General features: G+C 36.3%; 1 protein-coding gene across 8 annotated transcripts in view; it reads right to left on the bottom strand.

The window, feature by feature from the left end:
• The window catches only part of PAM (peptidylglycine alpha-amidating monooxygenase), a 142,870-nt gene that overhangs the window by 82,283 nt on the left and 37,638 nt on the right, over positions 1–22,949 (bottom strand). For 6 of the 8 annotated variants that reach the window (XM_038171367.2, XM_038171371.2, XM_038171372.2 and 3 more), the window contains 2 exons: positions 1,739–2,250; positions 571–691 (listed from right to left, as the gene is read on the bottom strand). In XM_038171367.2, coding sequence (XP_038027295.1) covers positions 571–691; positions 1,739–1,830 — 213 coding nt within the window. In that variant the 5' untranslated portion in view covers positions 1,831–2,250. Of the gene's footprint in view, positions 1–570; positions 692–1,738; positions 2,251–22,949 lie in introns of those variants that run through there. The other 2 variants (XM_072031532.1, XM_072031531.1) reach the window with 1 other exon arrangement.

Raw genomic sequence — 22,949 nt, 5'->3', positions numbered from 1 at the left:
TCTGTCTCAGTTTCTTTAACTGACTTGGCTCAATAGATAAGCAACTTCAAGCTCGAAAGAGTATGGAAATATAACTGATTTACAGTAGCTGTTCTGGAATATTTTAAGGCTTAAAATATTATGTCAAAAGTATTAAGCTTGTGAAATGCTTTCTGTTTTTTCTCTCAGTTTGTCAAAGTTGCAGCAATGTTCAATTTCATGGAACTAAATCCACTGAGGCCCTATCTGAGATTTGGTTTAAGCTCAAATTCTAAATTTTTGTCTCAATAGCACAGCTGCGTATGTTTCACATTAATAAAACTCATTCTTTTAATAAGCTTCAGCAATTCAGCTTATGAAACCAACGTATTACAAACAACACTAGTCAGATGAAAAAATTTTTCAATCATTTGAAATTACTTTTCAGATTCCTACTTTCCTCTGGACATACACTGATCTACTAAAGTTACTGGATTCTTTGTTCAGTTTATATTAGTGTTTATATTAGTTTATATTAGGCAAGGATGTATTTTTCTGGCCTACAAGGAAAAACAGTAAGTGGCAAAAAGAAAAAAAAATCATTTTTCTCACCTGCTTAGGCGTCACTCCAGGCATGCGAATGTCCAACGCAAAATCCGACAGTCCAAGTGAAATCACTGGCCTGTCACTTCCAAGGCATTCACTGGAAAGAGATCTAGTAGCATCTTTATACCTAAAAAGAAGGAGGACACATTTCAAAAATACTGATTTTTATTCTACCTTTCTGGAAGAATAGGTCTTCAGAACTAGAAAAGAAATTTGACAACATGGGAGTAAAACTGGCAATTTCACTTCTTCATGTGCTCTGGAAAACATTTTAATGAACCATCAGATGGACTAGTCTGGAAAACATTAGCTGAAAATGTAACCTGTCGTTTCATCTAGGTAACTGTCTGAGGTAGATGGATGTACAGACAGAATTATTTCACTAGAATATGTCAAGTAGCATTAGTCACTCAAGACAAGTATTTTTGGTTGTTTTTGTTTTAAGACTATGTATCTGTTGAATAATTCAATACAAATTAAATTTAAATAATGTGTAAAGGGGAAATTTTTAACTCTAACAGCATTACATATATAGCAATCCCCATTACAAGCAGAAAAGCAAAACAGCAGGTTTTGCCAAATCACATGAATATCAATATCTATATTGACTGCAACATATAAACAAATTAAAAAACCAATATAGTAAAATACTTCCAGGAGAGCAAAAAGGCTATTTCTCATGTGCACCCTACATTCAGGTTTGCCTATGCAATTTTACATTCAACCTCTTCCTTTAAAGTTTCCCAGATTTCCCAAAGTAAATTTGTTAACACTTTTTTGATAAAAAACATCATTTTAGAGTGCTAGCTATCTAGGGTAGGTAAAATGTATTTACTCACCATGTAAAGTCTGAAATATACCTGTAGCATTACATAAAATGTTACTAATTAATTATAATTAGTTATAATATCATTAACAATATTGTTCTTATCATCCTGATGATAAGCATCCTAAACTCCCATTTTAGAACTACCTGTGGAAAAAAACTGTTTCTGTCATTAATGACGAGAGTGCCATTTAAATTTTTACAAATAAAACTCAGAACAGATGATCAAAACCAAACAAATAGCATATACATTTTTGCCTAGGACATGCTTTTTCATACTTTCATTATATAATAAGTGATCACAGCCTTAAGAAGCATGCATTCAACACGTCTTCTTGCATAACCCACCTCTTGAAAACAGAAAGTGGGCTTCTGAAACCCAAGCAGTTGTTTTGAAAAACAAGAAACAGTATTAGCAGGTTGTTAACGAGGCCAGCCATGTCCACCCTGCTGTTCCTGGCCCGATTAAGGGAGCAGAAAAAGGGCAGTGCAGCTCGATCAGCTGTGATCCTGACAATTAGACAGCAGCAGCAGCATCAATTCACTACTTCATTATTATGTGCTCTGCAGGCATCCTCCAGCTTCTGACAGACCATCTGTCTTGGAAGGTGATGAACTGTAAATCAGGAAAGTGGATGACGCTATGTTGTCTTTATTATTAGCTGTAAAAATCTGTTGAAGGATCTTCCCTTGGAGATCGATGACACCGTGCCTTCGTTCACTTAAGGAGCTGAAACGAAGTAGCACTCCTGTGCTTTCTCCCCAGGTTGTGCAGTTAAATCTGCATGTTCCTTATCAGTCCACGGTGCCAGAGACTCCCAGTGGCATCACAGAAACCAGCGTCAGTCATCTTTCAGAACCTGTAAAAATAGAAGCAGATAAAGGATGACTAACAGATGACAGCATTAGTCCTTAGCAAATCCCCATTGAGGATTTTTGACACATTGGGAAGTACTTTCACCAGACAGCCCAACCCAGTGAAGAATGCTCCACGTCTATCAATTCCTCCCCCCTCCTCCACACAGGATCCAGAACTGATACACAGAACTCACTCTGGAACACATTTTAAATCTTCAGAAAAATCCCCAACAAAACATTAACAGGTAAAAGGCAAAATTTGGAGCATTTCGTGTATATTCTATAAGCAGTTAAAAAAGCCAAACACTGATACAGCAAGAATCAAGGTCTGCAAATGTTATCAACTATCACTAAATGATTCTGCATTTATAGCAGGCTGGGATAATGTTTTGTTTTTAATACAACTTGTAATATACCATTATGTCATTAATGTATGTGCTCCTTGTGTACTCTAGTTATTATTGTTATCCATTTCAGATAATTGATACTAACAAATCATTTTCAGAAATACTAAAACAAGAACTACTGAGATCAGAGTGCTTTATGTTACTTGAATACTTATTTCTATATTTTTCTCTTATGGTTATTTCAGCTTAAGCCATTACTCTCCTCATTGCTTTAATTAACTTCAACTTTAACTGCCTTTATCTCCCTACTTTAGCTGATTACACACTCAATTTCAAAAATTTAAAAGGTTTTTATAAGTATGTTAGAAAGTAATAGTGTGTGTTACTGAAAATATATACAAATGGTTGGGGGTTCTTTTTGAGCATTACTACTCCAGCAGAAGAAAAATTTCAAGTCACTAATAAAACCGATCTTTAAAATGTATTATTTAGTAATTCTTTAAAAATTAATATTAAACACAAAACCAACGTAAATAAGAAGAAAACTACCTTCCAGCCCCTGAAAAACATGGACAAAATATTGCTATAAGGATGAAGAAGCAAAAAACTGTTCTGAAATGAATTCCTATTTCAAGACAAATCACTTCCATTTCAAGGCATACTCACTGAAAAGGCTTCAAAAAGTGCTTATGGATAGACTAAAATCCATGCTGGCAACTTGCCTGATGTTTAGCAGATACGCTGCTTTTGCACTGAACAATTTTTAAGAGATAACAATTTAAAAACTTTATTAAATTAAACATTATTAAAGATTAATGAATCTATTCTTCACTGAAGGATGACACAAAAGATTCCATCACAACTAGAAATAGACTTAGATTTCAGCTTGTCAAAAACATGCCAAATCTGTCTAAAATTCATGCAAGCGTTGAAACGAGACTAATTCTTTTTGTTTATGTAAATTCTCATGTCTTCCTTTCTGTGATCTTTATCTTGACTAGTGAACTATGGAAAACTGCAGAACATATCAAGGATTGCACTATGATGAAAACTGAACATTATTTTAAAAAAAGAGTGAGATACACTTCACAAAAAGTAGACAACTATAAAGATGGAGGACTTAATTACTTTTACTCTTGAGGGCCTAATTATACAACAGTAACTGAGCAGCATCTTTGCAAGTTATTTAACTGAAGTTCTAGCATAGCTTCAGCACATATGCAAGAAAGGAAAACTGGTCATCACAGACAAAAAAAAACACACTTATGACCTTTTCATAGACATGCACACATACAAAATTATTTCTTATCAAAACTGAAAATTACATTACACTGACACACCTAACTGTGAGGCTCAAATTCAAAACAGAACTGGGGGCACTTTGCAGAATACTGATTCAACTTGATACATTTTTTCTAGTAAGTTAAATAATGAATATTGACGTACTACAAACAAATATTCTTTGATTGTTTTGTCCCTATGTGGCAGTTCTTTTTGTGTAGATTTTCATCAATATATTCAATATTGTTTTTTTTCTGTATTAATTGTGAGCACAAAATTGTTAAAAAATTATTAATATTTACCTAGATATACCTACCCAACTTTTCAGTTATTTAACTTACTGTTTGATTATAAAATTTGAAAAGTTGAATGACTGAATAAACCTGAAGGTTTAAAAGTCTACTTAACACATTTGCTAAAGACTAACAGAGTAGATAGTGCTTGTGGGTTTTTTTGTTTGTTTTTGTTTGTTTGTTTTTTAATCATATTATTCAAGAAATTATGTCTTCATTCTCAAAACTTGCTTGTCACTTGACAAGCAAGATCTGTGAAGAAAATGGGCAGAAGGAATACACTGGACTTTAACATACAGTTACAGTGTTCTAACTTAATTTTCTGGAATGTGAAAAGATACTTTCCAGTGACTAGAAAAAAAAACAAAAACAAAACACAACTATTTCTTCAGCTTTAATAACTCCGATATTATTTATACCAAGTCTGTTATAAACATCTACCTGCTACATGAATTAATAAAAGGAAGCTATTGTGAAACCTGATCAATTACAGTCCTCCCTCATCCCAAATATGAGTTTCTTTACAGCAGCTTTCAATTCTCCCCATAGAGTTAAACACGGTAATAGTGAAAATGACTAGAATACGTCTTAATATTGCAGCGAACTGCCTGATGACTCATACATAGCTTTTAGAACACTGATCACTGACAAAAAAAAAAGGAATAATACTCTGGAATTATCTAACAAAGCAGAGAAATCTCTAGTGAGATGAATACATATATACTTAATATATGTATATTCTTGTTAAAAAAATGGGCCAATTTATTCTACAAGCTTTGTTATCACCTACAGTTTCATCAGCTACATGGATATGGATATGGTTAAAAATTTAATAATTTAATGCATCTGGTACTTAACATTAGGCTCTTGCACAACTTTATTTAACATCTGGGGACATGAAGAAAAAAAAAAAAAAGGAAACTAACCTGAAGAGATCTCAATCTAATTTTAGATATGATGCAATAAGCAAGAATGCCAAACAACAAGGGAAAAACTGAGGATGAGAGATTCAATAATACGATTACATGGTTACTTAGGTTCATTACGTGGACATACTGATGCCACAGTTCTGCTTTCAATTTGGAGTAAGAGAATCCAAGGGAACAGGAAAAAAGTGAAGTAAAAAAGATGTAATTAATGACAAAGACTGGAGTAAAACGAGAGAAAGGTAGATGAAAATTAGCTTGAGCAACATAAGCATGATATTCTAACCCTGACACCCCCATCAGATACTATAGAGGACAGATATATATATTAAAAAAAAAAGGAATGTAGAAAAAACAAAGTAGCCAACAGCAACTAGCGGCAAGACATCTTACTGAACAAGCTGAGAAAAATCAGAAAAAGAAGGGATCAAGAAGATGGAATTAAAAATACAACTGAAAATAGCATGAAATAATAAAAGTAGTAATTTTTCAGTGTGATTGCATAAAAACTAAACAGTGAAATTTCTAAAAGAGTACTAATTAAATGACCAATTTCCAAAAGGAACTACTGATAGAGAAAGCTTTGCATTAATCAGTTTCACAAAGTATGCTGTAATATTTTTTTGTTTGCAGTTTCATAATTAGAACATTTTACACAAAGTAGAAAGTAAGCATGCCACAAGCAAAAGCCTCATCTTCAACCGCCACTACCTCCAAAAGAAAAATAAAAAAAAAGTGGTCAACACTAAAAAGTCTTGATCCAAAGGTTCATCAAGGGCATTAATTTCTCACAGACTAATCTTGTTTCATGTTTCTCATTTACTGAGATCATGGAACTGAGAATGGACATGATTTCTGTCTTCAGCTATAGCACGGAGTCAGTGTTTTATCTTTGACTAAGTATCAAGCTTAAACAACTCAGCTTTGCCATCTTTAGATCACAATTAGATCACAAATAAGTATATTTTGCAACCTCTGTTGTCAAAAATGAGGTTAAAATTAATGTTTGCAAAATAATTTTTGAATGCCTGTCTGAAAATGCAGACTATTTGATGAGGAGCATCCATTTGCTGACATCCTCATAAAAAAGGATTTTATTTATTTATTAAATTTTGGAACTTTTAGCATGTGTTGTTTTAGAACTGGGATAACTCTGACAGTAGACAATTTTGATTCTCCAAAACTCAAGAGTGTGACACTGAGACATTCATATATTGCCTACTTTTGTCAAGAGGACATCCTAGCTCTTCATGAAGTAATTACAGAGAACACCAAGAAGGTATCTGATAGTTGGATATATAGGCATGCTGCTGTACCTCAGGTATACAAACAAGAGCACCAGTTCAACATACTGCAACTATGCCACTTCACTGAGGCATTTTATTTCTTTCTTTGTTATTTCCTTCTTTCTTTCTTTGCTATTACACTGCAACATCAGCATGTTGTGGGATCAGCTTTGGTCACATTCATTATTGCACTGACTGCCGCCACTCACAACACTTTGGTCAGAGATGCATACAAAAAGTGTTTGGCACAAGACCATCAAATTAACCCTTCTCAACAGAACCTAAAACACCCAGGAAAACAGTCAGATACAGAGGAGATGGGAGTGCTGTTGTCAGGAACATGCACATATATGCAGATGACCCAAAAGTACCTGAGGGCTGTGGTGCCCTGCGGGGCCTGGACAGGCTGTGAAATGGACTGACAAACCTCAGGATTCAGCAAGGGGACATGCAAAGTCCTGAAAAGTTGCTTTATGCTCATTTCCAGCTGCAGTACAGGTCCCAGGGGTCACCTTTGTGGACACCAAGTTGAGTATGTCAAATAAATGTGGTAGATTCATCTGTCTCAGTGACCTCTGCAGTAAGATTTGAGCAGATCCTTCACATGGCAGGTGAAGGGTCTTCCCTATGAGTTTTAGCTATTAAAGTTCTAGCATTCTCTTTGATACAAAGATAAAGGCACCAAGAATAGATGGTACCAAGGATTTTCTCTGTGGATTTTGTCAGCAAAAGATGAAAACTTTCTCTTCCAAACTGAGGTCTCTTGGTCACTGTTACAACCCCAATGTCTTTACAGGGGAATGAATCAGTAAGATGATGGCCAGAAGCACAGAAAAGTCTTCCCCAGATAAGCTGGTTTTATAGTTTATATAATTCTTTGGAAAACAATGAATTCATGATTACAGAAAATTACAGGAAACACATATCTTTTAATGTTATTAAGGTCAGATAAATGTAGCCCTGTATTTAGAGATTTAAAGAAAAATACATACAAAACCAAAAAAAAATTATTGATGTCATATTTTACTAAACTTTTAGAATAAGTAACACACCAGCTTAAAAAAAACTTTTTTTTTTTTTTTTTAATGTTTTGAGATGTTGTTTTTGTGCAGAAATTTTACTTTCATTGAAACAACTCACCTATAAATAGTTTTACAGGAAAATATTTAGAACATGATTATAAATAATTCAAAAAACCTAAGGAGCTTCCTATAGTAGAAGCTGCTGCTGCAAACTAGACTTCATTGGTCTGTTCCTCCAAAAAAATTAAGATGAACTTCCATCATAACCTAAACACTACTGTACTTGTAGGCTGTCTTACGTTCGCTTCCTCTTCTTGCTCTGGAGTTGTTCATCAAGCTGATGCCCTCCTCATCCCACCCCAGCAGAGAGCTACTTTTCCATCCAACTGATCAGCCAACGTGCCAGTCTGCACTGCTCTACGTCTGTCTGTCAGTAAAGAAATGGTGCGAGAACACAGCTGGAAAGTATCCCATTTCAGCAGCAGTCCAAACTGGATTAGGAGTAATATAATACTCATTTTAAAATCATTTATCTTCATGAGTTGTCTCATACAGTTGGCCTCTTGGTTAATTTAGATTTTGCAAAATTTTACCTTCTGCTACCAAAAACTTCTGTAGATATGGATATCCAAGAAAAAACAAAAACCCTACTATTGTTTTTATGAACAACTTTTTCTATGGTTTGATCAGCTGAGCATAAGTATGGTGCGTATTTTTAAAATAAATGTTTGTGATGACAAGCAATCTACTGTTCATTCCATGGAAAGAAATACAGCATTTATACTCTGAATGAAGAACTGTGACTTGATTTTTCTTCTGTATATTACAGCAGTTTAATTGGATGATTTCTAAATGGATTTACTCTGCATGCTTTCAGAATATATTGAATGTGGAAAATAAGTTTTTTCCCTCTTTTTAACTATAAGTATTAAATTCACACAAAGAAGTGCAAAAGAAAAAAAAAAGAGAGAGAGAGAGAGACTGCCTGAATACTTAAATTCATTTTGAGGGATTTTGCTGATCTGTTAGCATTTTTGTTGGTATTCTAATGAGAAACGAGTTCCACTTATACATATATGAAAACAACCTATCTATACCAAGAAAAATACTTGCAATTTCAGTAGGTATTGAGAGTTTTACCTACTGGACAGCTTTCTTTTGAGATTAATTGAAGCTTTCTACAGCAAAGGGATAGGGGATTAGAAACTGTCATTTACACTCTGCCTTTCATTTTTGGAGATCAACAGGTTCACAATACAATTTGTATGTTCTTAACCACTGTAAAGAGCAAGAATCTCAAAAATATCATAAACCTTATCATCCAAGCCGTAAGTACACCCTTCTTAGTGAACAATAAAGGAAACATTTAAATTATACTTAGTAGGCTACATGTGCGGCAAAAGAGATTACAGAAATTAAAAATAAAAGGAGGTATAAAAAACAATCAGAGATCACAGAATCACAGAATTGTCTAGGTTGGAAAAGACCTCAAGATCATCGAGTCCAACCTCTGACCTAACACTAACAAGTCTGCCACTAAACCATATCACTAAGTTCAACATCTACACGTCTTTTAAAGACCTCCAGGGATGGTGATTCAACCACTTCCCTGGGCAGCCCATTCAAATGCCTAACAACCCTCTCAGTAAAGAAGTTCTTCCTAATATCCAACCTAAACCTCACCTGGTGCAACTTTAGCCCATTCCCCCTCGTCCTAGGCACATGGGAGAATAGACCAACCCCCAACTTGCTACAGCCTCCTTTAAGGTACTTATAAAGAGCAACAAGGTTGCCCCTGAGCCTCCTCTTCTCCAGGCTGAACAAACCCAGCTCCCTCAGCCGCTCCTCATAAGAATTGTTCTCCAGACCCCTCACCAGATATACTTACGCAAAGAAAGAATATGGACATTAATTCCAGGAGGGTTAGGTTTATTATTGTCTGCTAATTTACAAAATATGATGACATTAGAAACAGGCTCAGAACTCTACTGCAAGCATCAAGAGATGCTTGCAGAAGCATCCACGAGGAAAAACAGACAAACCAAGAGAAGCGAAAATTTAATTTACTGTCTAACATTTCTTCCCTCATTACTTTAAGATTCATGCAGCACATTTAAATCAATAGTTAAATGATGTTCGCAAGCACAGATGTTTAAACTACATTCCTGTTTCATCCTTAACATGGATGGACAGCATCTGCGTGCATAACTAAGACGGAACAGAAGGTTTTTGGAAAAGGAGTCACAGTGACAAAGTCAAAAAACACACATACTGAAAGTGTCAGAAAAAAGTTTAATTTCTTATTTATAAAAAATGATTTATCACAAGTGTTTTTTACACAGTAGAAGACAAGAAAATAAGGAATTTTGTGATGAGATAAATGCCACTGAGGTGTTTGATGACAGCCAGTAACTCTCAAGAGGAGAATGCTGAAAGATTGTGAAAGCTGAACAAGCTGAACACTGAAATTACAATTCTGTACCAAACACAATTGTTTTGGGATGCAAACTGTCAGAATGGCTACCACCAGAGGCTCTGAGGTCTGCCCACAGCTGCTGTCACAATCTCCTAGAGGACAACTGAAAGGGGCAGACTTTAAAGTCCAGACATCTCTGATTTTGTCAGAACAACTTCTAAAATAGTAAATTTCATAAAGAGTGAAAATTAATAGAAAATGCATATTAAAGAGAAAACAAAAAATATTTACCTGCTGTTTCACAGAGATCTTACAGAGCAGCCCTTGCTTAGCTGCCAACAAGTAGATCTGTCTCACCAACCATATTTTCCCCTTTCCCAAAGTTTGGGACATATGCATTGTTACCACGTCCTTTTCTCCAAACAAGATTTAACTTATGTTAGAAACTTGCTATAGAAAAACCAAGAAAAGATAAAAATTACAAATGCTACTTCTCAAAATGATGAAAAAAGTTAATTATGATATCACTCAGATGTGAGACAAATTTCTGAAAAGAAGGAAACATAACGTTATGTATCCTACAGATATGCATTGGTTATGTTTCAGGCCAAAATAAAACTAACTTTCTTGGAATTTATTCATTTTCTCTGTCATCACACTGTGAACTATTGGGTATAAACTTGTTTAAGAATGCAAGATTGTACTTTTGCTACAGAAATAAGCAAAAAAAAAATAAATCATTTCCTGCTCACATTAATGTATAAATATTCTAGCATTACTAATGTGTGAGAAGATTTCAAGCAGGAGTTCATTTTTATAACCTGATTTTTCATTCTTCCACATCCACAGAGAGAAAACACCATAGTAAAACATCAGGCAAATTGCACATCTTTTCAGAAATTCTTACAATGAAAGGCTTCTTTTTTATTTTTTCCTTATCTTATAGAACTAATTAGCAATTATCCAGTTTCTAAGTCAATAGTCCTGAATAAATTGATACTAAAATCTTACATAATTCTGAAATATCTGCTGGTGAAACTGCTTGAAACACTCTAATATGAGATGCAAGAAGTCCTTCCCTTCTTGTGGGAGTCATGCCTTCTCAGAAGCTTGAAGACCAAAGAGATTACATTTAAAATGGCCATTGGGCATTTCCATGGCATTTGAAATACATTTTATTTCAAAATAAACTACGTTGTAATCCTTCTGCTTTGACCAACCATCAAAATAAGAAAAGTTCTCTTGTCAAGGAAGATCAATGCTTTTAACTGAAAGATGACACCTTCACTAAATACTAATTTCATACTCTGAAAAAATGAACAAGTTGGATGGTACTAATTACTTGCTTAAAAGGGGAAAACACTTGAGAAGCTTCCTGTTTCATTTTAATATTTAGATCACTATCAGTAGCAAACGCAATAACGATAAAGGTTCACTGAAGTGTCCTTTGTTTTCCCTTTGCTGTGGAAAAAAAAAAAAAAAGAAGAGAAATTTACTAAAGGCAGGATGTTTAAAAGAATTTGGATTAGCCTCCAAGGATAAAGCAAATGAGAGATCATGAGGAATATTTAAGTTGAATTATGCTTTACAGATGGATGAATTAAATTAATTGCATGTTCCTTCACTAAGAAGGACTTCAAAACATGCTCACTGAGTTCCTTATACATATATATATATATGCACTTGTACAGGAACAAAAGCAACATTTTTTTTCAGTCACAACGTCCAGAATTTTTTCAGCATAGCTATTTGATGTTTTTCAAAGGGCCTCGTTCCAAACACTTGTGGGGTGGCCACACAAGCAGGCAGCAGGCCCTGGGAGCATCTCCTAGCAGAGTATTTCATTTGAGAGACACCAAGGACAGAAGGCTGATGGTATTCTACCCCCAAACCAATCAAACATTTTTTTTCTTGTGCTGTAGCAGGACACTCTTAACTGTGTCCTACTGCAGATTAGAACCTGGAAAGTGCCAAAGTGACACAGTCAAACTGCAATTTGCAGCATTTTTGCTTCATTAAAATCACAAGCTACTTTAGATTTGCAATACACTCACACAAACTTCTTTAAATTATATTCATTAATTAATCTGGTAGCCGTTCCTTGTTCCAAAAAGCTCAGATAGTAACACCTCTTAATTAAAGAAGTGATAACGAAAAGAATAACGAAGATAACGAAGTCATTGTATCTAATTCAATTTATCATTAGTTAACTGAACAAGGTAAGATGCAAACAAAAAACAGGTAAATGAATTCTCTTACAGTTCCTATTTTACGGCACAAACTTTTTCCTAATGTGTGTGTGTGTATATATATTTATTTACAACTAGCATCAATGGAAGTGAAAATAATTCTGCAGTCATCAAAAATAGTTGGAAATCTGGTAATGGGAAGTAACTTCAGATTTTCAGTATCAAAAAAAATCTAATAGAACTAATTAGCAAGGTTGTTTTATTGAACACAATAAAATAGACCAGTATTACAACTGAACACAATATTAAGTGGAATTTTTAAAGAGCAAAAAGAAAAGTAAAAAGACGAATTGCCTGTGATTACACAAGCAGCAGGCTTTTCTATGAACTGTCTACATAGATGGGATATAAATGGATAATCAAGTAGCCCAAGTTTCTTTTGTAGAAGTCACCACTACACACAGAAAAGCAAGAGAAGATCACATGAGAAGACAGAAGAAAAACAGAGCAGAAGGAGAAAGGAACAGTAAAGAAAAAAAGCAGAAACCAAAACCAATGTGAGAAACAAATACTGAGAACATACTAGGCTCAGTTACGTTGGAAGAATCAGTATCTATTCTTTTCAAGCAAAGAGCAAGTCAGATGAAATAATTATCTCCTGTTAAAGCCTAATCAAATTTAACAGAACGAATTCATGCTCAGAAAAGGTCAAGCCTTCCACAGAAAAATAAGTTTGTGTAATAGGTATCTGTTGTTAAGAATGATGTCTGAAACCATGCACTCGAAATTGCAATAATAGTGCTTTCAAAAGGCATCCATAATACAACAAACCTGCCACCATAATGGGGAAATGCATTTACTATAGAACAAAAGTCTCATGAAAATTATTCAATACCAGAAAACAGTAGCTATCAGTTACATGGAAAACATACAGGTTGATCCAAAGATTTTAAGCTTAGAATTAGTAAAATGCAAAAGATTGTACCAATCTTGGCTTACATAGAGCTTACACTAAAAATTTTGCTGCCTTAACTAGGAAAGTAGGAAAGAGAAGGCATTAGGAATACTGTATACTACGTGAAAAAAAATAGAGGAAAGAAAAATGCATATCAAAATAAAGCTCCCCTTTACGTCTGTGCAAATGTTGGGCGATATTCCAACTGTCAGCCAACTTGATAACTTAATGGGTAATATTAGCAAAAGCTACTCTCAATAACATGTATTTTGTCTTTGTATGAAATGTTGTAAGAAGCAAAAGGAAATTAGCTGCAATTTGCCTTGAGAGAAGAGTATAAATGGTGATGAAGTTTATGACTGATACTTTTTTTCTGTGTTTGGTGTCTCAGTCAAGCAAAATAAGGCAAAACAGATATAAGCTTTGGGGAAAGGTGCGGGGGGTGCAGGAAACAAATCATTTTTAGTGTCTAAAATTTCCCTGCAAACACGTGCCTTACACAACTACTGGTCTAAGGGGGGGGAGATTGCAGGGTGTGTATGTATAGAACTTTTACTTCACTCAAGCTTGTTCATTAAGTCCGGTGCTCCTGGTTGGGAAATGCTATTCAGCTGAACACAAGTAGGACTAGGAAAGGCAATACAGGAAAAATAATATGGTGTTTTGTTTTCTTCAAACTACATTTTAATTTAAGACTCAATACCTAAATAAATGGAATCACTGCCAAATAAATAATTAAAAAGGAAATATTTCTAGGAGCACAGGATATGAAATTAAATCTATGCAGGATTGGAAAAAATAGCTTACTCTTTCTGTGATTTTAGAAAACATGTTTTAAAATCTATTAATGTAGAAGATGTTTTCAAAATGTAGGATTTTTCCCATAATTCAGATAAATGGCAGTTCAAATTATTCTTAATATTTTTTTTGTTTGTTTGTTTTTTGTTTTGTTTTGTTTACAGCAGAGGCAGGAAACCCATTTTAGTCCAAGATATTCCAGTAACTCTATTGTCTGCCTTAGCTCATGCAGCAGTCATTTTGACTTAGGAGAATGGGCATTTTTAATTCACATTTCTTTTTCTTCCTTTATTTGTTCAGACGAAAGCATATATAGGCATCAGGGAAGACTCATGTACCTTTCCTCTCCACTTTATAAGCTACTCAAACAATTACTTATTACATACCCGAGATCAACGGTACATGCAATTTTAAAAGCTTACTGACGTACTGGTTATTCTGAATTGTGAGTAGCATTAGCTTACATTTATTCTCAAAATCATGGCTGGCATTTAAAACAATCTGCTAATTATACTCTATGCTAACAGCCATGGGTCATACCAATTTTTTCTCTTCCAGAGAAAACTCACTAATTTCATAGACAACAAGTTACCTTAAGGACAAACAAAACTAATTCATTATTGCTAGTGTACTTGCAGCATGCAATTAAAAAGCAAACCTGTTCTTGATCAAATGAACAGAAATCAGGTACCATTGAACAACAAGAAGGAGGAAGAGGCTACTACTGAAGTAAAGTCTTTCATGTATCAAGAGGTCCTTGTGAGTGCCAAAATTAAAGATATGCTCTCTTTTTTAAAGATCTGGCCTCCCCTGTCTGATAGAACAAGCAAATGCTCTGAACCTGAAATAATATATTAGCTTCCTTATTAGAGAAATAAAGAGAACATTTTAATAACAAATCTGTGAATATGCACACATTCATTTAGTTAAATTCTGAACTGTGAAAAAAATCATGACTATCTAATGTCACAATATATCATAATATTTCTAATGAATGAGTGTTAACAGACGAGCTCTTGCTGTAAAGAGCAGACAACTGCACACTGCTGGAAGTAAAGAACTGCTGTCCAGGGGAGAACAAATCCAGAAAGCACATACGAAGCTGTACTGTGCAATTCTGCTCAACAATGTTCAAGAGCGACTTAATTTCTCACGTAATTGAGATTCACGTTTAGTAGATACACACAGATGTACAGTGCTAATATCAAAATCCTCAAGCTTTGTGTTTTCTGATTCCGGCAGGATGGCTGTGATTTAAGAATGATCCACTCTAATAAAAAGGAAAACAAAGGACAGAAGACTTAGCTTGTCCTTACTAATTTCAACAAATTAATTGAGAAGCACTTCTGCTTGTACAGAATCTAAGAACTCAAGGCCAGCTGTAAGGAAATCTCTTCAGCTTTAAAGAAAGGACTTAGTTCTTCGACTCAGTAAAAGTCTCATTGTTTATGGCCACTCTTACAGGCCTTGTATTGGTATAGCAAGGAATTTCCCCTTACCTCTCATTCAGTACAACACTGGCAAAAGCTGCAATTTGGTAGGTAAATGCAAAGTTTAACCTACTTTCATATAAAAAGATTATCTGAGAATCACTGCATGTATGTATTTTACGCTGATTGCCTTTTTCTTCAGAACTCAATCTCTTCCCTATCCTATCCCATTTGTCAGGTGATAATTTTGATTCTTGGAGAGCAGAAATTAAAGCAGCTGTTTTTATCAGTGACTTATCATGTCAAAACACCGTCTTTTATTAAGTACGATGTAATTGATTTATGCCAGCAGACCATTCTGATGCTTGTTAAGTAACAGCAGCTGTGAAAGGAGGAAGTGAACCAGAAAGGACTCGGGACCCCAGAAGTTATCAGGAAAAGATCAGTTACTGGTAGCACAGCTTGATAAACCAATGGCAACAGATAAAACATCACAGAAAGCAAGAGTTTAATCTCCTTTCAGTAGTTTTAATGACATATGACTTCCCTATTCTCATTCTACTTGGAGATTTCTTATTATAACAGAGAACTAAGATAAACTCAACAATATTATCACTTAACAGCCTACAAAAAAAAATTATGGTACTTTTTTATTTGTCCAGTTTACCTTTCCCCTGATTAGTCCACACTTCTACTTGAGTATAGCTTAGTGTCCTTTGTCAGTAAACAAATACAGAATAAAAGTAGCCAGGCAGAAACTTAAACATTTATCCCATTTTTACTGATCTATTTTTTTTTTTTTTAAATAACCTGATTTTTCTTTCAGAGTGTGAAAGCTAGAGGGCTAGAGATAGAAGAAATAAATACAAGTCACTCATATTCTGGATAAAAATAGCAGTAGAAAAGCTAGAACAACAACAACAACAAAAGAGAACAATGTTGAATATTCTGTTCAAAAATCCCAATTTTATCTTGCAGCATTTTGTTGTTGTCGTTTTTGTTTGTTTGTTTTACAAGTAAAATATGAAAATGTCATTTTGTTTTCCTGCCTAAAGTCCTCATGGGGCACGAATATGCATTTATGCAGGAAAAGAAAAAATAAAAATCAGTATGGGGTTTTCCACAATACTCAATTAAAAATATATTTATAAAGTACTACATATTGAGCTAGTATACAGCAAAAACATCTACCTAAACAGCTAAACATCTACCTAAAATGCTAAACAGAACATTATAGCAATTTTTAGCATAAACATTACTTCTACTTTCAGACGTACTTTCAGAAGTAAATTATTCAAGCTGAATCCCCAAAACTGAAACCCAAAAGACTTCAAAAGTGCAGTACTTGAAAGTATTCAGATTGAAATTTTGGTACTTTGCTTACAAGTCTATTTCTAAGATTGAAGTTTTTAGGTCAGCATTAAAAATTGTTTACAGAAATATTTCATTGTCCTGTTTTAAGTCTTCCTTAACCATTGATTAAAAAAAAAAAGTGAAAAGAAATGAGACTTTGTTATGTATCTTGGTATGAAATATGACAATTTATAACAAAAAAAAAAGAAGTGCTCAGCTCACAACAGGAAACGCAGATCACCTATCATCAGACTTGAGCACACTACCAGAAAGGTAATCTGTACCTAGATCACTTGTTGGGAACAGCTAATGTTTTCAACACCATTACTATCTTAAGTGAGGAAGCATTTTTGTCCAATGGGTTACTTTAACTGACAGCTTAATATAACACAGATTATTTCACAGACTAATAAAATAAATAGGTGTAAAGATTATTTCACAGACTAATAAAATAAATAGGTGTGAAGTAAAAATTAGCTAGCAATCCCAATAAAGTGTTTTCAAAAATCTGACCACATCGGGTAGCCCATAGAAACTGGACAGCATGAACAGTGGGCACGGATAGAGTAGAAAGGTTTTAGCATTACATATTCATATTAATTCATTACATATTACATATTCCTTCCATTTCTGAAACTTCTAATGCCCATATGGAGGTATACAGCTTAGCAGAGAACATGCATTACTCCAGCCTCGGAGTACATAGCTTTCCTGCATTTACCATTTGAAACTAAACTTATAACTTCCAAATTTACCATAAATCTGTTGGTTCTATCTGAACAACCTTGTGGCACTTCACACTTGAAATCAAGGTACTGAAGAATCTATTGTAACAAGGCAAAGATTAACTTCCAAGCCAATGATGGAAGCTAGGTGACAAAATAACAAAAATAGACAGTAATTCTGCAATTTCATAATTGACGTGGCTTTTTTCAGATGAAATCTTCAGACATCCTAAGCATTAGAAACAGGAGCAGAACTCATACAGCTGAACCTTCACACCAGCAGGACATCTTTTTCCTGTGGTTCAAATCAAATTCTACACTTTTTTACAAAATACAAACGTACAAGAGATGCTAGCAGGCACCTGGTCCTTGAGTCTCACAGACAGGTATAATGACATTAGAAACTGAAACATGGGAAACGTCACGTCTGAGAGAAAGAAACTCAATGGGCTAAACTGCACTTTGTACCCAGAGACTAGGACATTGTAAACTGATTGTGAACTAAAAACAAGGAGTATTGATTTTAGATACAAACATCCTTCTGAAAATTAGGCCTCAAAACTCAATGTCAATTTTCTCTACTCAGAACTGGATTACTGTAGCAACTACTCATGCCAGTCCACTGAGCGGTTGCAATTTCCTTTGGTAAAATATTTTTACAACCCTCCTTGTATGGCTGTTTAATGGATTATATAAAGTCCCATTGTTTGTGACGAATGAGGAATTATCACACAGTGCTGTTTCTCTGCAGTGAATGAACATCATTTCTAACTAAAGCTTTCAAGAGGTAAATCTGTGTTCTGTATCAGCAAAGACCTCACATCTTCCACTTATGTGAGAATTAATCACAGCACTTTATCAGATCTTTATAAATCATATTAATGGTGTTTTTTCATACAATACTTGAAAGCAGAGGTGACTCAAATGCCAAGCAATTGGCTAGCATCTCATCAAAAAATTACACAGTAGACTTCTTTGTGCACTTGTGTAATAAAAGTTTAAGAAATGCTTATGTATGATTCTTATGAGATTACCATATAAAAAATAATCACTGTATTTATTATTAAGATAAGACTGACAAAGTGAGGATAGCTGGTCAAAACATTGAAGAGAACGAGGGAAAAACGGCTATTACCTTGTAAAGGTCCTTGTAACTCCCTCCTGCATTACACCTTCTCCTTCTCACACTCTGAATTATGCAATGCCTGTCCTTGAGCCACCAGCATCTCCCTGCAGGTGCTCAAATGCACAAAAATTCTATGACATATTTTAGAGTTAACTTTTAAATATCGTATCATTTAACCCTTAACTATAGATACAGATTTACAACAGAGAGAGATGCACAGAGAGGGGGAGATGCAGAGAGGGACCATGGGGTGGGAAGGGTCAGCTAGGTAAGCAATAAGGAAACTTGTTACATTCTTTATCCAACTGTTACCTGATGAAACCTGCTGGGAATTTTTCAGTTTTCCCACACGTTGCAACTGAGTGTTCTCACCTTGCTAATGAATAACCTACACTGTTATTTTGTACAGTGCTCTCCTTAAACCTTCCCTGCATTCTGCAACCACTGCATGTCACTATTAAAAAGATTAAGGAAGATTTTAGTAAGGTTTATGTAGATGGAGCCTGCTGTTACGAAGGTAAGAGCCATGTTAAGAATATGAAGCTGACACTGCCTGTTTAAAAACATTAAATAAAAGCAAATTAAAACAACAAGGAAAAAACAAACAGACAAAACACAGACATGTTTTGGTATCTAAACTTACAAACAGAAAAGCTGAAGGTCTTTTAAGTTCTATCTGTATGGTATTTAAGAAAATATGAAGTAAATAGACATCAATTGGGACACTGCTTAGCACAGAGTAAGATAACGCATGCTACATGTATTGGGAGGGGGCCACCCTACACAGAGATGTGTCAGTTCCAAAGCCTCCTTCCTCTCCAGAGCAACAAAAAACAACGCTTTTAACACTAACACTGAATGTTACTCTTTTGTTGAAGACAGATAATGAATGACACAGAAGTTCGTACTGGAAAAATAACTGCCTTTCAGTTTGCACACCTGATTTATTCCTTGCAGAACTCTACAGAAACAGTGTAAGAAATTAATACTCACTCTTGGAGAAACATAACCCTCCTTACTCTCCATTTCTGAAGTTATGGTTTCAGTCTACTGAGGGCATATATCTGGAAGCACAGCTCCCCATCTAGGTTTCTATGCAGTTTGCTACTTTTTCCAAGCCCCTATCCATCATTTATCAGCAGTCCTGGCTATCGGGGGAGGTCCCAGCTGACTGGTGACTAGCAAATGTGACGCCCATCTACAAGAAGGGCCGGAGGGCAGACCCGGGGAACTACAGGCCTGTCAGTTTGACCTCAGTACCAGGGAAGCTCATGGAGCAGATCCTCTTGGGAGTCATCACACAGCACTTGCAGGGCAAGCAGGCGATCAGGCCCAGTCAGCATGGGTTTATGGAAGGCAGATCCTGCTTGACGAACCTGATCTCCTTCTATGACAAAGTGACGCGCTGGGTGGACGAGGGAAAGGCTGTGGATGTGGTCTACCTTGACTTCAGCAAGGCTTTTGACACTGTCTCCCACAGCATTCTCCTCAAGAAACTGGCTGCTCTTGGCTTGGACTGGCGCACGCTTCGTTGGGTTAGAAACTGGCTGGATAGCCGGGCCCAAAGAGTTGTGGTAAATGGAGCCAAGTCCAGTTGGAGGCCAGTCACTAGTGGCGTCCCCCAGGGCTCGGTGCTGGGGCCGGTCCTCTTTAACATCTTCATCAATGATCTGGATGACGGCATTGAGTGCACCCTCAGTAAGTTTGCAGATGACACCAAGCTAGGCACGTGTGTCGATCTGCTCGAGGGTAGGAAGGCTCTGCAGGAGGATCTGGATAGGCTGCACCGATGGGCTGAGGTCAACTGCATGAAGTTTAACAAGGCCAAGTGCCGGGTCCTGCACCTGGGGCGCAATAACCCCAAGCAGAGCTACAGGCTGGGAGATGAGTGGTTGGAGAGCTGCCAGGCAGAGAAGGACCTGGGAGTGATGGTGGACAGTCGGCTGAATATGAGCCAGCAGTGTGCTCAGGTGGCCAAGAAGGCCAACGGCATCCTGGCTTGTATCAGAAACAGTGTGACCAGCAGGGCTAGGGAGGTGATCGTCCCCCTGTACTCGGCTCTGGTGAGGCTGCACCTCGAGTACTGTGTTCAGTTTTGGGCCCCTCGCTACAAGGACATCGAGGTGCTTGAGCGGGTCCAAAGAAGGGCGACGAAGCTGGTGAGGGGCCTGGAGAACAAGTCCTATGAGGAACGGCTGAAGGAGCTGGGCTTGTTCAGCCTGGAGAAGAGGAGGCTCAGGGGCGACCTTATCACTCTCTACAGATACCTTAAAGGAGGCTGTAGAGAGGTGGGGGTTGGCCTGTTCTCCCACGTGCCTGGTGACAGGACGAGGGGGAATGGGCTTAAGTTGCACCAGGGGAGTTTTAGGTTGGATGTTAGGAAGAGCTTCTTTACTGAAAGGGTTGTTAGGCACTGGAACAGGCTGCCCAGGGAGGTGGTGGAGTCACCATCCCTGGAAGTCTTCAGAAGACGTTTAGATGTAGAGCTTAGGGATATGGTTTAGTGGGGACTGTTAGTGTTAGGTTAGAGGTTGGACTCGATGATCTTGAGGTCTCTTCCAACCTAGAAATTCTGTGATTCTGTGATTCTCAACGCAAGCTACCTGAAACAAACAGTAGAGAAGGCCACCTCTTTGGAGCTGCGCTGCAACTTGCGTACAAGCACCACGAGACAAACTGTGGCAGACTGCCAAAAGCCTGAGCCCCACAGTTGAGGTAGGTTTACACAGGATTTCAATCACAGATAAAAGCTTTATTTATTAGTGCTGTAACGGCAGAAAATACATCAGAGTCACACAATGCATCACGTTGCTATAGCTTCCTAACAGGCAGCCTTTGGAGGTGTAACAAACCCTATGGGCCACACGGAAATAAGCCCCTTTGAAATACCAGGCAGCCAGGTCACTACTCCACCTGCACCCAGATGTCTCTCAGAGGACCTAGACAGCATCATTTGTGTTCCATGCGCCCTGTGAGGGTGCGCAGCCGTGCACAGAGCTGGGCTGGAGGTAAGATGACAGAGGCAGAACAACTGTGGTGGTGCCATGAGGAAGCCCAGTGCCACTCAGATGCAGGCGCTCACTCCTTACACACCCCTAACATAACTACTAGAGGGAAGGTCAGCTTCTTCCTTACCATGCAACCGCCATGTGGAGGAACTTTCCAGAAACATATGACTAGCAGCGGAGTTACCTCCCACTGGCTTTCACTCTGTTTTAACAGATTTTAATGCTGGCCAAGGAACTGAGCTTGAGGTTTTAAAGGGAGATGCTGCAACCATTCTCCAGTTCTTCTTGTTTTCCCTATATGCTTGATTTTTTTTCCTTTTCATCCCTTTCTGAAAGGAGGTAATTCAACTTAATTTGTAATTACTTATCTAGATTATGTTTTCATTGGTGTTTTGTACTAAATGACAAAACAGCTGCATCATTTACAAGTCTTGTCACTCTGCTTTGACTCAAGAGAATCAATTCAGACCCTGCATTAAGCTGCAAAGAAAAACACATTCACAAGTTGTTTACCAGGTAGAGAGGCTTGATACAATAATTTGAAGATCACTGTGATGTTTTGGGAGAAAAAAAAAAAAGAAAAAAAAGAGTGTCCTTTTCATTATTAATTCAGGCTATATATGACATTCCATGAATAAAAGCCAACACTGTGCTCTTTAAACACAACTTTGGCCATATCAAGTAGAGGGTCTGACAGCTTTCTGGAGGGCTAGTTTTGACTAAATGAGAGATAAAGAAAAAAAATCTCACAAGGATTCAGTTTAAAAATAAATACGTTCTCCACTGTTTAAAAAAAAAAAAAAAAAGGCAAGAAACACCAAATAAATTTTTATACAGACATTTCATAGGTCTAAGCTTAACTTAGAATTTTCTCAAATCCTGGAAGAGTTCTCATATGTAGACAAAATTTTACAATATGTGATCTCAAAACAAAATGTAATAATAAAAATTAAGAATCTACAAAAACCAGTCCATGGTATTGCCTAAGATTGGAAACATTCTTGCTTTGATTTTATTGTGCTACTAACTAATTATTAGATGCATCAGTGGACACAAATATTCAAAAAATTTACTGACCAATGTTTTCACTAAAATAATCACTTTTTCCATCTCATCCAACAGTGGAGATCTGTTTTCCAATTATATTTAATATCTTTGGGCAGGAGACAGATATCTTGCTAAGTAGGAAAGTTAAAATTACCTCATAATAATCACAAGAAATTCTCCTGAGACCACCCTTTGCAATCAGGCTGAAGACAGATGGTGCCCATGTTCAGCACCAAGTAACACTGACCACAATATCTGCCACTCAAAAACACTTGAAGGATGAGCTCCATCTGCGTCTTAATTACTGCTATAGTAAAATCATCCGCTGTAACGGCAACAGCTCCACAATTTTGTAACATTAAAAGATAAAGCATTTTATAGCTAAAGGATGTTACACAGGACTAGCCATTATGAACTATTTACAGTGAAAGAGGTTAAATCTTGAAATATGAACAAAGTTGAATAGCTTCCTAAAAAAAAAAAAAAAAAAAAGAGAGAG

Source organism: Anas platyrhynchos, chromosome Z (assembly GCF_047663525.1).
Source record: "Anas platyrhynchos isolate ZD024472 breed Pekin duck chromosome Z, IASCAAS_PekinDuck_T2T, whole genome shotgun sequence".
In the NCBI taxonomy this organism is placed as follows: domain Eukaryota; kingdom Metazoa; phylum Chordata; class Aves; order Anseriformes; family Anatidae; genus Anas; species Anas platyrhynchos.
Note: the sequence above shows the minus strand (reverse complement) of the source record. Positions and strands in the feature narration are given on the sequence as shown.